This window comes from Crocodylus porosus, unplaced genomic scaffold (genome assembly GCF_001723895.1).
Source record: "Crocodylus porosus isolate Cpor-Errol unplaced genomic scaffold, CroPor_comp1, whole genome shotgun sequence".
Lineage (NCBI taxonomy): Eukaryota > Metazoa > Chordata > Crocodylia > Crocodylidae > Crocodylus > Crocodylus porosus.
In genome coordinates, this window is record NW_017728911.1 from 17,236,617 (window position 1) to 17,252,800 (window position 16,184).

Consider the following 16,184-nt stretch of genomic DNA (forward strand, 5'->3'; position numbering starts at 1 on the left):
GGGAGGGCTTGGGGGGGCAGGTGGGGAGTGGGGTCAGGCAGGGCCAGCGAGGATGCCCCCATAGTTCTCTTTCCCCTCCTCCAGCCCCCCCAACCCCTTATTTACCGGCACTGGAGCCCTGGTGCTGCAGCACGCTGCCAAGGGCAAGGAACCAACCATAGAGACACTCTAGCAGCCAGAGCATCTCTGTGGAGGACCCAGCCTCTGGTTGCCCCACTTTTTTTAAACTCCATTTTTATAAGACCCCTGGATATCCATTTTTTTCATTCCCACACAGGGTCTCTTGCCCCGTCTCAAAGGGGTGTGAGACAGGGCAAGAGGCATGTGTGCGCTCATCTGGACATGCCCTAATATGCATTTCTTTTCATATACTTCCCTATGGGGAAAAGTAGTACTTGCTGTGTAAAAATCTCCATGCTGAGTTAATCTTTCAAAATTAGAGCCTCTTTCTTAACCATGTTCTCTTGCATCTTCAAAGAACAGGTACGTCCACACATGCAAGCATGTGCGCTTGCAGCAGCTCAAATAGAAGAGGTGCAAATTTGAGCTGGAACTCTTTGCCTCAGCACACATGCTTGGACATGCACTTTGTTGTGGTGCAAATTGTGCCTCTTGGGGCAAAATAACCCTGCCTGGCTCCTCCCAAATCTGCAGCCAAGGGGAACTAGAGTCTGGGGCCACACCTGTGCTGTCCCCAGCAGTATAAAAAGCTGCCCTGTCTTGGCCCCAGCAGTACAAAAAGCTGCCCTGGCAAGCAGCTTAGGGTTACTTGCTCTCCGGAGCTTCTGGGGCTCAGCCACTGGGTACCTGGGGACACTACACCTTGTGCCAGCTAGACTGCTGCAGCAGCATCCTAAATCCATTTTTAAAAATGCCCCAAAATCCAAGTTTTTCCACAATTAACACAAAAGACTACATGCGTGCCTGCGCACACCCCCAGAGAGAGAGCAGTCAGTTGGGCAGTGTTTTATAGGTATATTTACAATGTTAAATCAATGTGGAATCCTACCAGAGTCTCTATCATCATGATAAAATAAATTCTAAATACCTATATGTGTTGATATGTGCTTTTGGTTTTCATCATACATGATGGGTGTGTGATGTGGGGGGATGTGGTATTTTCAGGAAGAGGGTGGGAAGGGGTGTAGGGGAAGGTGGGGATGGTTATGGAGGGATGTTGGAAGGTGTGGGGCAATTGCTGGGGGGACTGTGGGTTGGAGGGCTGCTCAGAAGGGGTGGGTCCCCTGGCCTCCACAGGGTGCATCCCCCCCCAGGGTTCCAGCTCCCCCAGGAGGGCCACAGCCCCCCCCCAGGGTCCCAGGCACCCTGGAGGGCTGCTGCTCAGGGCCCATAACTTACCTTTAGCAGCAGCAGGAGTGCGGTGCTCTGAGCCATGGCGGCAAGACCCAGCACGGCACACAGGGACAGTACGCGGGGCCCAGCCAGGTCCTGCTGGCCCTGGGGACCACCTGCCGCCCAGCTGGACCAGACCCTTGCTGGCAGGAACTGGTGCGGCACATGGGGACTGCATACGGGGTCCTGGGGCCTCTGCTGCTGGGCCAGGCTGGGCTCTTGGTGGCAGGATCTGCCGCCCTTGGGGACTCTGCCACCCAGCTGGGCTGGTCTATTGGTGGCAGGACCTGGCACGGCGTGCAGAGACCATGTGCAGGGTCCTGCTGGCGCCTTGCAGCGCAGGGAACATTTTTTCGTTCCCTCACGTGCCTCTTGCCCCGCCTCAAAGGGGTTTGAGGTGGGACAAGAGGCACATGTGTGCTCGTGTGGATGCTCCCAACATGTCTAAAGACACTTGCAAGACATCTTCTGATGTGCCTTATTGCATTTGTATAACCAGGTAACAACTTGCTTTGGTTTTTTGTGTTTTTTTTTCCTATTCCTATTCAGAGTGATATTCCAAATAGATTTGAAATGAAAGTTCATCGCACAACAATCCTTGAAGATTCTTATAGAAGAATTATAGCTGTAAAAAGAGCAGAATTCCTCAAAGCAAAACTCTGGATTGAGTTTGATGGTGAAAAAGGATTAGATTATGGAGGAGTGGCAAGGGAATGGTTCTTCCTTCTCTCTAAAGAAATGTTTAATCCCTATTATGGATTGTTTGAATATTCTGCTACGTAAGTACTACGGTTCCAAAAAGTAAGAGGCTGGGAAAGGCCACTCAAATTTCATCTCTAACGCTAACTTTAAAAAATGTATTTAATTATTTTAGTTTATTTTATTAGTAATTGCTGAAAGTTTGGTGTTGAAGTACTATTCATTTGGCAAGAGAGCGTGACCCTATATTGCAAGGCTGTCTACAATGAATATGTAGAGCTTGTCCAAACTGCCTATAGCATCCACTCACTGCTGCTCTGCCTATGTCAAATCTCAGAGATGAGGCACTGTAACCATTTCAGTATACAGCCTGAGAACAGGCTCATAAGTTTGGCTGAAACACCGAGCCTGAGAACAACTCAGGAGAACATGCTCAAGGGCCCTGTAGGTCACCTGCATTACCTCATTTGCGGGACTGAAATTGTGACTCACTAGGGAGCGATTGGGTCATGTTTCCCAGGCGCTTCAGGGTCTAGCCTTGAAATGGTACTCAGTCTTTGTATAAATGAGTGGCAGCTTGTAGCCATGTGAGCATTTCTTCTACATTTACTTTTGTTTGTATGCATGCTTGAGTAAAAGATGAAGGAAAATATTTAAAGAGGGAAGATATTACAAACCCAATACAGTGAAATCCTGACCCTATTAAAATAATAGGAGTTTTGCCATTAACTTCAGTAGAGCAATACATTCATTTAGACTTTCTGTTAGTGTTTCAACACTGCAATTCTACTAAACTTCCAGGTGATCATATCTTTGTATTAAACTAACAACCTATGTATCCAGACAGGAATTTTGTTTTTTTCTGCAAAGGGTGATTTTATTATAATAGCTAATTCTTTCATATTATGAGATGTAGTGGTTGTTCATGGAGTACAGAATTGCGCATCTATTGTGTGTTTTTCCTCCCTTTTCTCCAGGGATAACTATACTCTGCAGATCAATCCAAATTCTGGCTTGTGCAACGAAGATCATCTCTCTTACTTCAAATTTATAGGTCGTGTAGCTGGAATGGCTGTTTACCATGGCAAGCTTTTGGATGGTTAGTATTTGTTTTGAAGAATAATGCAGATTAATATTGTGGATGTTTTGACTTCATGAGATTTGACATTCTTCTAACATTAAATATTCATCACTCTCTTTGCAGCCTTTTTTATTCGGCCTTTTTACAAGATGATGCTTCAAAAACCAATAACGCTTCACGACATGGAATCTGTGGTACGTAATTACTTCTGCCATTGTATATTATACTGGGTTTTTGTATTTACAGTAGATTTTTAATATTATCTCAAAAATACAGTTTCAGTCTTCACAGTCTTGCTTTTTAAAACACAACAGTTTGAATAAAATTTTCATAAACATCAAAGGCTGCTTACAGATGTGTTTAACGCCCCCCCCCCAAAAAAAAAATTCAGCTGTTTAGTTGGTCTAATAAAATATATTGCCTCTACCCCAAGAGTTTTGTCTGCCTGTGTCTTTACACTAGTGGTCTCCAGCCTTTTTAGATAGATCACAGTTGGCATTTAAAAGCAACCCAAGATCTACTGCATGCCGCTGCCACCCTCCCCCCACCCAGGAGGTAAGTCTGTGGAGTTGGGGGCGCAGATCAAGGCAGAGGGGAGAAAAAATTATTTGGGGGCATGCCTCCCCAGCAGGTAGGTCCCACCCAGCCTGGGCCTCACTCAGCTTACCCCTGCTTCTGCCTCTGCAGCACTGTCCCTCACCATGGGGGCCCCCGCCCCTTCCCCCATGGGCAGACCTGCTGGGCTGGGGCATGTGTGTGCATGCACATGAGCACTCAGCCCCGCCACCCAAGCCTTGGATAGACTCCAAGAGGCTCTGAGATCTACCAATGGATCGAGATCCACTGGTTGGTGACCACTGCTTTAGACCAATACAGCTACAACCAGTATCCCAAAAAAACCATGGTATTTAAAACTTGGCGTGCCCCTGTGCCAACCCCAGCACATGCCCAGAAGAGGCATTGCATTAGTAAGACCAGGCTCGCACAACCTTTATATAGATCAGGGATTCTCAGTGGGGCTTTTATGGTGTTTTTATCTAATAGTTGATTAAATTAGATTTAGATAAAGGCACCAAATACGCCCACTGAAGCATGCGAGCTATACAGATGCTTCAGAGCTAGGTCAGACTAACATGCACAGCCTCTTCCGGTAAAGTGTGGGTTTTTGTTTTTTGTTTTTTCATGTCTGTCAGCAGCCTAAGTGGCTTAATATCCAAGTTCTACTGAAAGGCAGCTGCATCTAGGGCTAAATCCATTAACCTTTAATGAAAATTTGGCATGAAACATCGTGATGCTTGCTTAATTTAACACAGCAATATGGTGTTGTCTCTTACTACAGAGGACCAAGAATTGGGTCTTCTGTCTTATTCCTGCCTCCTACAACTGTTTTCTACATTTTGGTCATTAAAAGTAACATATGATCTTACCATACCTTGATGTTAAGAGCCTTTATAAGTAACACTCCTCCCTTATAACGAATGCTGAAAGTGCAAAAGTATTGTCCTTCATTAAGTTTTTGTTTCTGTAATAATACCAAGTCTTGGCTCAAATTTGAATGCACTTGGGATTCCATCTTTAGAGATCAGAGGCCAAATTATCTACCGTATACCTCGTTCTCAGACCCTTTCTAGTTGCAGCAGAAAAGAAATGCACCGCTAGGAGTCCGAAGTAGTGGTTATCAACGTTTTATCCTTGTAGGCCAGATCAGTAGTACAGGGCTGGTCTACAATCTAGACTGGGCCATAGGGCCCTGCATTGCCCCTGCATACCAGGCTTGAGCATGGGGGCCCAGCGCTGTCCAGCCACACATCCCAAGCTCAGGCCCCGGACCCTCATGCAACTTGTGCATCTGATTTAGTGCTCAGACTTGTGGGGAGCGCTACAGGTCAGATGACATGGCACCAAGGCCCAGATCTGGCCCGCAGGCCAAGGGTTGGGCACTCCTTATCTAAAGTATAATGGTGTTGCATACAGTGTTGTGGATATTATAGTTTTGTTGCCTTGCTACAAGGTTGTGCAAGCCCTGAAGATGCTTCAGAAGTTCAGTTTTAAACTCTTTTAATTTTGGCTCCTTGTTTCAGTGACTGACAAACAAATTCAGTGCACATAAGACTGGCTTCTTTTGAATAACAGAGTCATCTGAGGCTGCATCTGCATCTCGTTTCCCCTAGCTTAGTACAGGGGTGCTCCATCCCTGAACCATGGGCCAGATCCAGCCACCAGCACTGTTATCTGGCCCCTGGGGCTTCTCCCATTTGTGGGGAGCCCTGTGGGCCAGGGCCCTGTATGTTAGATTGGGCATGCAAGGTAGCACACAGGTTGGCAGGAGTAGTATGGGGCTCCTGGGGCCCAATCCTGGCCAGGCAGGGGCAGCATAGAGCCTGATCCAACCCATGAACTGGCCCTACACCATTCATCTGGCCTGCAGGGCCAAAAGCATGAGCACCACTAGCCCAGTACATAGAGGAAAGCAGTTGTAACTCCACGCTCAATTCCTTTCTTCTTCTCATGGCTGCAGAATGGAATTCTGGAGAATACATTTTCTGCACTATTAATAAGTTGACACCACATTTTTTCTTGCTTTTAAGAAAATATTTATTAGTGTTAGTTTAGAGCTGATAGATTTTCTTAGCTAATTGAGATTAGATCATTATTTTTAGAATAAAGTAGAGGAAAAGATTTATTATATTCAGGATAACTCTGCTCTTATACAACCTCATTATTCAAGAGTCTGTCTTTGGTAAAAATAATGGCTGGTCTGAAATTATCAGACTTAAGTTCTACCCATTTTGTAATGTGGCTCTGCCTGCAAATGTCTGGTACTCCCAGTGCCTTGTGCTTTACACCACCAAACCTCTGGTCTGCTGCTTGATCTGCAAGTCCTCTAATGAGTACCCAGAAGGTTAGAGAAAGAAGTTGAAGCTATTCCCTCTGGAAAGAACCAGTGGTGGGTTTTAATGGATTTGGATAGACCTTCACAGAAGATTCAGATATCAGGTCAGACCCACTTTTTAGCCCATTTTTGAGTCAGCCATGATGCCACTGCAGTCTTTCTGCTCCTTTTCACTCTGATTAATCACCGGCATCAGTGCTTCATTACTCAGAAAGGGTGCTAGTCATGGTATTACTCTGAAAAGAGGCAGACAAAAATATGATGCTAATTCCTCCAGGAAGCTTAAGGTAGTCTCAGGATATCAGTAAAAGACTCTAAAATCAAAGTTGGACCAGAACACATAGTTTGCATATCAGTCTTAAATGTCCGTGTAACTTTTTGCAAGTGGTTTGAAAAGCTCTACTGCAGCAGGAGTGTCTGGAGGAGAAATAAAAGCAGGAAAAATAAAAACAGTTAGCCCATGCACTCTAACATTTTAGACAATACAGTTGCATCTGCACATGATGGTTTTGTGGAGGTATCAGTTTGTTTAATGCTTCCTCAACGCTATAATGCTGCTTTGAACATGATTCCTCTAGCAGGGGTGGGCAAAATATGATCTGTGGACTGTATCCAGCCTGCCAATTGATTCCATCAAGCCCATCAGCTGCTGCCATGAGTCTGAGGAAAGGCTGCACCCCATCGCGCTCCACTCTGCCGCAACCTGGGCCAGACCACACGGTGTGCTGATTCCTCCACCCCTCCCTCCCTCTGCCCTACATCCATCCCCACCCCTGCCCAGCTTTCTGTTGTTTCTGTGGCTGTTGTCTTGGCAATGGAGCTACTAGCAGTTGGACCCACACACGACAGGGTGCAATGCAGCGCATCGAGTAGCTGTCCCAGCTGCCGACTGCGATGACCCACTGCAGTGGTGGGGCAGCCACCTCTGCCTTTGCTTTTCCTGGTGCAGCACGGCAGCAGTAGCTCATCACAGCAGGTGGGCAGGAGAGCTACTTGGAACGCTGCATCGCACCCCATCCTGTATGGGCCCAGCTGCCAGTGGCTGCTGTGCCAGAACTGCACAATGCCAACAGGAAGCCGGAGGGGGTGGGACGGGGGTTGGATGCAAGCGGGGAGGGAGGGAGGAGCAGAGGAGTCTACACGCTGCGTGGTGTGGCCTGTTCTCAGCTGCGGCAGAATGGAGTGACACAGTGCACAACCCTCCCTCCTTGGGCTTCGGTGGCAGCTGGCAGGCTGGATAGTATCAGCTGGCATCTCCACAGCCCTCAACAGCTCACCAAAACTCTTTAAGTAGCCCTCCAGCCCAAATAATTGCCCATTCCTGCTCTATAGGAAAGACTAACTTGTGATGGTTGTAACTCTATCCTGCTGATGAATAAGGAACAGTGTTGAAATTTCCAGGAAGGGGGAGTAGTACCATCCAGTTTGTTTTGGCCTGTGAGAGCAGTTGTTAAAAAAAATGGAGGAAAATCTCAGCATCAGGAAATATGTGGAGACATTCATATTGCATGAAACAAAATGAAAAATAGGTCAAAGCACTTTTTTTCTTTTAATTTCAAAATGTTCCAAACAAAACAGTGTGAAATTTCACTGATAGTCATGCCTTCCAAGAAACAATGAGTTGTACCTTACTTTCATAGTACTCAAATTTATTTTCATAGTATTCAATTCTGAAGGAAGTATCTGTTGTAAAGCTTACACTCAACAGAGCAGACCTAGAGAAAAATATTTCCAACCCCTCTACTCCTGGCTAAACAACCCTTTAATCTGGCAAGTTCCCTACTGTCCAACAGACATCAAGTGGGACACAGCCTTGCCTTAGGAAGCAGTGCTTAACTTGTCAACACATCTCCTGCTACTAGTCTACTCCCCCATAACAAAACCATCAGAATCTGTGGTTCCTACATATGCCTTTCCCCAAATGTGATATATCTGATTCAATGTACCAAATGCCCTCATGACTACTGTGTAGGGAAACTAAGCAGCAACTGTGCACCAGAATGAACTCTCACAGAAAAAATATGAAGGACAGATGCATGTACACCAATAAGAGCACATTTTTTCCCAGAAAACTTACTTTCTGACCTTACTATCTTCATGTTCAAGGGAAATCCACCTACACCTTTAAAAGGCAAACTTCGGAACAAAAATTCATATGCTGGTCGGTCACTAAGGACTCTAACAACTTAATGCTGATACTTGTTTTTTAGCACATCGTAACCTACCTGATTCCTGAATTCTTCCTATACACTCTTCCCTCTTCCCTTTTTGATAGGCCTTGATGTCCTGGTAATCAGCTGCTTTTCTTCTCTAGTGTTATGTCTGCCACCCCTGCAAATATCTCTTCCCTTTCTTACAACATTTTTTATTGTGTTATGCTGGCTTTTACTGCTCAGACCTGATAAAGACTGTCTTTCATTCAAAAGCTTGTTTAGCTTTATCCCAACTATACCATTCGTCCAATATAAGATATCACTCTAAGAAATACAAGATATCACTCTAAGAAATTCTTGTTATAAGTAGTTACTCTTACAAAAAGTATTTACTGAATACAGACTTCCAGACCTTCACTAAAATTGCGTTTGTTTACTGTCTATTTCAAATAATCCTCCTGTTCTCAATCATTAGCTTGCAATTATCATTTTTAGGACAGTGAATATTACAATTCTTTGAAATGGATTCTTGAAAATGACCCAGCAGAATTGGACCTCAGGTTTATGGTTGATGAAGAGCTATTTGGACAGGTTTGTATATTGCTGTAAAATGGTGTACATGAAATAAGGCACTTATCCTAGGAAACCACACTCTTTCTGTTTTACAAGATTGTATAGTAATTAAATATGCACTTTTGAATTCTTGGTTTGTTCCTCTTACCTCTTGCTTGGGTGATATGTTTTCTTTTAATATTTTGTTAATATTGTGATTTGAGAAGTTACTGAGGAATACTTGTTTTAAATCAGTTTCTTTTAAATCTAATTACTCTCCTGCATCAATGTTTTACTATTCAGGAAGGGCACTAGTCCTGGTACATAAATTGTCCATATAACTTTTTGCAAGCTTTAGATATAATAACTTATGCTTTTGTCTGACTAGCAGCTACCTTTTTAAAATGTGGCATTTGTAGTGAAATCTTCTGCAGACTGAAGTATTCTAAAATGCAGTTATTCTCTGATTTTTGATAGCATGGGTCCAACACTGGTCTTGCATAAAAATCCCAGTTTATAGTGGTCAGCCAACTATAAGAATGGTGGTAGCTCTGTTTCTGTGTGGCCTAGTTCTTAAAGCAGTTAAGATGGCCCTTAGAGGGGAAAAAATAGATGCATAACAGATTGAAAGCCAAATTGCAGTTTTATACTGAAGTTGCAGTAATAGTAGCCATTGTGTAACAAATGTGTGTCAATCCACTATTCACTAAAACCACTGTAGTTGTTTTGTAAGTGTTTTTTTCCAAGACCTCTCACAAAAGAAGCTGAGTCACTGGAAGCATGGATAGTGAAGTTAGGACAAAATAATATACAATATTACTCTAAACTTGTGCACAGATGTTGAAATGATTTACTGTTGTTGAGTCAGAAATAATTGAGTTTTGACATTGTAGTCTGTCACCACCTAAATGCAACCCTCCCCCCCGCCCCCCAACCAAAAATACACAACTATTTCAAGTAGTCTCTTGTGAATCTAGTTTCATTTGTCGCACTTTTTGGATTCTCCAGTCTTGAAGACTTTACTATATCATCTAATGCACGAGTTTTCAACCTTTTTTTTAATAAGTGTACCCCGGCAGCTGGATGCAGTGGGTGGGGTGCAGAGTGGCGCATGGCCATACACAGCAACACCACAGGGCGGTGGGTGGCGGCGACGGCTGCTATGTGTGCTCCCCGCCAGCCCTGTTATTGGGAGATGATGGCGCAGGGTGGTGGATGCAGTGCTCCATCCCCACCCACCCACGCGTACCCCCTAGGACCTTCCCCCCTTGCCAACACCTGATCTAATGTTTATTCTTGAATTCGGTTAAGTATGTACTTCATATAATTCAGCATTTCTTCTTTAGACTCATCAACATGATTTGAAAAGTGGTGGATCAGAAATAGTAGTTACCAACAAGAACAAACGAGACTATATTCAGTAAGTAACTGGACATTTTGTCCTGGGTATCTCACTTTATTGTAGTCTCTCTAAGTACCATGTCTTTGTTTTGCTTCACTGATCCTTTCAGTGAATTAGAATTAGAATGTGTATGCATTGCATGTATTTTAAATATAAATTTTTGATTTTTGTTTGTTTGTTTGTTTTTGTTTTTTGCAGCCTTGTAATTCAATGGAGGTTTGTGAGCAGAGTCCAGAAACAAATGGCTGCCTTTAAGGAGGTATTCATTTTAAATACACATACTATTTTTAAAATTTGTTGCACCTAATATTAAGATGGACCTTTCAGAAAGCATCCTCATTAAGATCCCATAGACTAGGGATCTAGCAGCAAAAAAGTTAGCCTGATGTTGCCCATGGTGTCAGATTTGTGAATTTTTCAATGGTGTACCAATATTCTGCAACTGGTAGCAGCATTTTTATTATAAATGTACCTTGCTATCTCAACTTATGCTGAAAATTTAGTTACTGCTAAATCCTGGTGAACTGTACTAGCTGTAGTACATTTTGTATCAACCCTGAAATCAGTTTATACACTTTAAATTACTGAACAATAAATCGCATTAAGTTTACTAGGACTAATTTTCTACTCTTTTCTGCAAATATTTTTAAGTATATGACACTCAGTAATAATTGGTTCAGGGTTTCACAGAAAACCGTATTGTTGAAGAAGAATAAATTGGTCATATTTTGTTGACTTTCCTGATCTTTTTTTTTTAACTGCGTTACCAAGTTAGTAAAAAGATGTACTTGTCTTTTAACATGTGTAAGCTATTTTGCTGTATTTACCAGGGCAGGAGTATTTCACGTAGCAAAAGGGAAGAAGTTAGTTCTGTCTGTTAAAATAAATAAATAAATAAATAAACCCTGAACTTCATGAAGAAATTAAAGTTCTACATTAATGCAATATATGAGTGGTGTTTTGCAAATAAAATCTGGTCAAAATGAATAATAATGGTTCAGCTACTTTGACCCCCTAAACTTGTAGAATGTAATCAGACATAACTTGCCACAAAATTGTGGCACAGATGTGTCAAAAGTCCTGTATTTAAAGCAACATCTTGGCTCTAATTCCCAAAGTATGTGCATCTAGGTCGTAGTTCAGAAAGAAGCCTAAAACACCATTACTTGGTTTTAAGACACTTTTTTTCTATTTCTTTTAGGGATTTTTTGAACTGATACCACAGGACCTAATTAAAATTTTTGATGAAAATGAATTAGAGGTAAGTGTCTTTTGGAAATGGAAACACATCATGTTGTAACCATATTTGATTGACTTACATTTTGGCATTTCTTTTTGTGTAGTTATTAATGTGTGGACTAGGAGATGTGGATGTGGCTGACTGGAAACTACATACAAAATACAAAAATGGTTACAGCATAAATCACCAAGTTATACAGTGGTTTTGGAAGGTAACAAAGATCTAATTTTCTGTTTATGCAAATTAAACAAGCTTTAAAACATTGATCAGCTGTTCTCGTGTATCAAATGTTTTAATAATCTGTTAATTTTTGTCCATTGAAAAGCTAGTTCGAGATTATAATAAAATAACTTCTCCTGTTCAGAAATAAATATCTAAGGTTAAAAATATTCACTGTAGCTCCCTTTGACATGGTTATGCAAAGAGGTGTTTAAATTCTTCTATTTAATAAGTTATAGGCTTCTGTCTGCTAGTCTGTAACCTCAACCAACTTCAAAGAAAGTAGGAGCCAAATCTGGGTGGGCTGTATTTTAACTGCCTGCTAAACTAGTAACAGTGTTCTTGTTGCTGTGCCACAGAAGAATTGGAAGTGAAAACAATCAGTCAGAACGTGTAGCCTTCTCAGGTTTTAGCAGTGTGCAAGGAAATAGCTTTAGACTTATTGTGAAAGATATGAAGATAGAATCCTTTTAGTTCTAAACCACTATCACATAATGTTATTTGTACTAAATCAGTTTAAGATGATAATATTATACTCTTTTGACTGAAGTTTTAAATATAATTATTACTCTGTATAGGCAGTTTTGATGATGGATTCCGAAAAGCGAATACGATTACTTCAGTTTGTCACTGGTACATCCCGTGTACCTATGAATGGATTTGCTGAATTATATGGTAAGTACTTATAGTACCATATCACTAAAATGAAATAGGGCAGGGTGTCAAATTTGTCTGGACCTGTGGGGGCCAAGGGCTGATCCATGGAGTCAGATCAGGCAGATGGACCTGCCCCTCCATGCCAGATCCGGCACACATGCTGCAGAATCCACATTGCATGTGATGCCTGTTTTAGCTGGTCCATGACCCATACTGCACACAGTGCATCTGATCTCAGGATAGATTCCTTGTGCAGTGCAGTCCCAGACCAGCTGGAGTGGGTACCACATGCAGTGCAGCTTTTGAAGCAGATGCCACCTGTAGCGTGCGTCCCAGGCATTGTACATGGGGCTGGTCTAGCATGCACTGTGTGGGGTAACTCAGACCCAGGGAGATCACAGGGGGCTGAGTGGTGGGGCTCCATGGGCTGGATTCAGCCCACAGGCTGTATCTTTGACACTCCTGAAGTAGATTAATGAACTGAAAAGAAAATTGATCTTGAAAATGTCATGATCCTTACTAATTAATTTTAAGCATGGACCTATCACTTTTCAGTTGAAAAGAATTATGAAAATATATGTTCAGCCAGTTTAGCAGCAGTTAATGAGTAGCAAAGTTAGAAGTGTCATAAGCATGGAATATTGCTCCATGTTCTGTAGATACCACAGTTGATTCTACGTTTCTGCAGCTTATTAAAAAAAAAACTGTTTAATACCTGGCAGGTCCTGAAAAATTGGCCAAACACTTGTTGAGGATAAAACGTATTAGCCAGATCATTCATAAGACAAGAGTCAAACGGATGAGGAGCCATCCATATGGTTCAAATATAGTTTCCTGGTGAGAAATGTAGGTGTGTCTCTGTGGTACAAGGCAGCACTGTGTAGAGATACTAAAGCTAGCTCTGTACCTGCTGAGTCCAGACCCAGGATCAGTTTGGCCACACTTCAGTGCAGCATTGCACATATGCTAATTGCTTCTGCTCAGAAGTGACTTGCAAGTTCTAAGTATACAGCAAGTGCTGAGTGGAGCACTGAGCCATACGTGTCTGCTCCTGTACCTGCACCTCAGCAGTCTCAGAATTTCAGCTTGTATAAACAGCAGTGAAAGAATCAATCTTACAGCTAGCTATGTTGAGACTAGAACTCTGCCATATGTGCAAAGGAGAAGGGACAGTTAGAGATTACAGGAGGCTGCTTATTTCTCTCTGTCCAGAATTTAGCATGTGACTCCCACCTTCTGTAGTTTTGCCCATTTTTAGTTTTTCCAGAAGCTTCCATGGTTAGCTGTCCAATCTCACAAAATTTCTTTTGTGTCCTTTTAATGCTTGGGTCATCAGCTATGGGTTTACCAGAATCCTTTTCTCCTTGACTCCTGAATGTCAACTGTGACATCCCAGTTTCTGTTGTTTGCATGTAGACAACTGCAGTGATCACTCCCCAACATCGGGAATTTTCTACTGCTCCCTCCAAGTGGATTTTCGCTATTGCCAGGATCCTACTGCATTTACTGTCCTAATGGTCTTTTTGAAATGTCTCTCTAGAACCTTTCCCATGTCTGAGCCTACCCCCATTCCAGTGGCTGATAAAGGAATTCCTGCCCATAAAAGTGGTTACACAGGCAGCTAGGTCCTCAGTGGTCCAGGAAGAAAGTGGGTACACACAATTGAGAATAGGGATACCAAACAGGTAGTGTCATCTTTGGAATGTGCTTGAAATTCACCTCTTATCAGCCTCCAGATAATGAGGTATATAACTAAATTTCAAACTTTACCTACCTACTAAAAGAGAAAAATCTTTTTATTCTCTTACTCTTTTTTGCAGGATCTGCTGGCAGAAGAAATAACTATTTTTCTGCTTTACCTCTCTTTCAGTTATACACTCCACTAAGCATCTGTGTTTTTTCTTTAATAGTAGCAGCATAAAAATGAAATGATTCTAAAGTTTTACTTTCTCGTCAGGGTTATGAATCGTGTCTGTAAAAGTCTTACCTTAGCTGTTGGTTAACAAGGCTGGCAGCAGCAGAGGAACTAGAGCTGTTTGCCTGCAGACCCATGGGGGTAACATTTAATTGGCATCATCTTAATTCAGGTTTCAACATTTCTTTGCAATCAGAAACTTTTTCATATGCAAGCTTGGGTTTGCAAAACTTAATATGGATTCTTTCAGTTGGAACATGTGGAGACCCCCACATCCCCATAAATGCAACATGTAAAACTCATTTTCCTAAAGCAAGCTGGAAAGGCAAGGATCACACTGACTTGGACAGAAAACTTGTTTCCAGGTGCATCTGACCACCTTGTATGTGGTCTGTAGATTGAAAAATGACCTTTTAAGTCTAGCATCAGTTACTGTCAGAATTCAAGTCTGCTTCTTTCTTGGAACTCAGAAGTGATCCTTGTGCCCAGAAACTTGTCTCAGATCTCTCCCACTTAAAAGATACCATCCCTAACCTTGCCCTTCAAAATTTAGCCAGTCTAGTCTGCCTCATTTAAAGATCTGTGGTAAAAAAAAAAAAAAAAAAAAAATCTTGAAGAGGAAGATCCTTCCATAACAGAAAGAAAGTTTGTATTCAAAACATTTTGTCACATTCAGAGGAGAGTATTTTGCTAGACAGAGGTGGTGTACCCCTGCTAGACCTCTGGCCTATGGGTCAGATCTAGCTCCTGGTGCTATGACACCTGGGATGCAGGGGCAGCTGCAGGCCATCACCCTGAGCATTAGCTCAGGTGCACAGAGTGACACAAAGCAGGGACAGTGCAAGGGCCTCCAGAGCCAGATCCTGGGTGGATGGGGGCAGCATGAGGCCCTAGGAGCTGGAGCCCTGTGCCATTCATTTGGCCCACAAGGCCAAAACCCTGAACACCATTGCTCTAGACCAGGAGTGGGCAAAGTGGTGGATCCAGCCAACAGCCAGACTCCATTTCCCAGCAGACCCTGCCTGCGTGGCTGGGGCCAGTCTCCATGGAGATCCCAGCTGCAGCTGTGCCATGATAGCAAGGCTGGACTTGCCGTGGAGACTGGCCTCAGCCACACCGGCAGGGTAGAGCAGAGGGCCTCCAGAGCTGCTGGGATCTTGCAGCAGGGGCAGCTTGGTCCAGAGCCAGGGCAGAGCTGCAATTTGCAGCCTCCATGGTCCAGACAGGGCATGCAGGCAGCGGATTGCAGCTCTGCCCCGGCTCCATGCAGTGGTGACAGCTTGGTTTGGAGCAGGGGCACAGACACGATCTGCCGCCTGTGCACCCCTGTTCAGAGCCCTGCCCTGCTGCATGCCCTGCCACCACAGCTGGGACCAGTCTCCATGGCAACCCCAGCCTTGCTGGCACAGCACAGGTGTGGCTAGTGTTGCCATGGAGACTGGTCTCAGCCGTGCAGGCAGGGGCTGCTGGGAAATGGAGTCCATTACCGGCCCATGGGCGAGACTTTGCCCACTTCTGCTCTAGACCTTGGAATGCTCAGTAACTTCATTCAGTGGTTAATGTTTAGGATGAGCACTTTAGCCTCTATAACAGGAGTAGGCATCCCTGGTGCACATGCCAAAGCATGGCATGTGGAGGCATTTTGCATGTATGCACGCACACCCCCCTTCCTCTCCCCCTCCAGCACATCAAGTGAGTCGGTAGAGGAGGGAATGGACAGAGCCTTGGGGGTCACATGCAGTGAGGCTCAGGGCACAAAGCCCAGCCCATAGGAGTAGCTGCCTCTGCTGTGCACAAATCAGGGGGGCACTGTGTGAGTTCAATGCCTAATTATATAAGGACTGAATTAAGCACAGGCTCAGACCTGGATGTTCAATTTAAAACTTCTATTGTTTCACAAAGTCGTAAACTAAAGGAGGTCTGTTGGTTCACGAGGTTCCCAAATCAAGCCCTTGCTCTCTAACCCAGAGGCTTGGTGCAGCTGCCTGATTCAGTAGTCTCAGAACTGGTCAACAGCTCA

At 43.6% G+C, this 16,184-nt stretch overlaps 1 protein-coding gene across 2 annotated transcripts in view; it reads left to right on the forward strand.

The window, feature by feature from the left end:
* NEDD4 (neural precursor cell expressed, developmentally down-regulated 4, E3 ubiquitin protein ligase) overlaps positions 1–16,184 on the forward strand; it is a 118,517-nt gene that overhangs the window by 98,647 nt on the left and 3,686 nt on the right. For both annotated transcript variants that reach the window (XM_019533527.1, XM_019533526.1), the window contains 9 exons: positions 1,903–2,132; positions 3,030–3,151; positions 3,257–3,327; positions 8,675–8,770; positions 10,078–10,151; positions 10,332–10,392; positions 11,335–11,394; positions 11,477–11,584; positions 12,171–12,267. In XM_019533527.1, the coding sequence (XP_019389072.1) occupies positions 1,903–2,132; positions 3,030–3,151; positions 3,257–3,327; positions 8,675–8,770; positions 10,078–10,151; positions 10,332–10,392; positions 11,335–11,394; positions 11,477–11,584; positions 12,171–12,267 (919 nt within the window). The remainder of the gene's footprint in view (positions 1–1,902; positions 2,133–3,029; positions 3,152–3,256; positions 3,328–8,674; positions 8,771–10,077; positions 10,152–10,331; positions 10,393–11,334; positions 11,395–11,476; positions 11,585–12,170; positions 12,268–16,184) is intronic.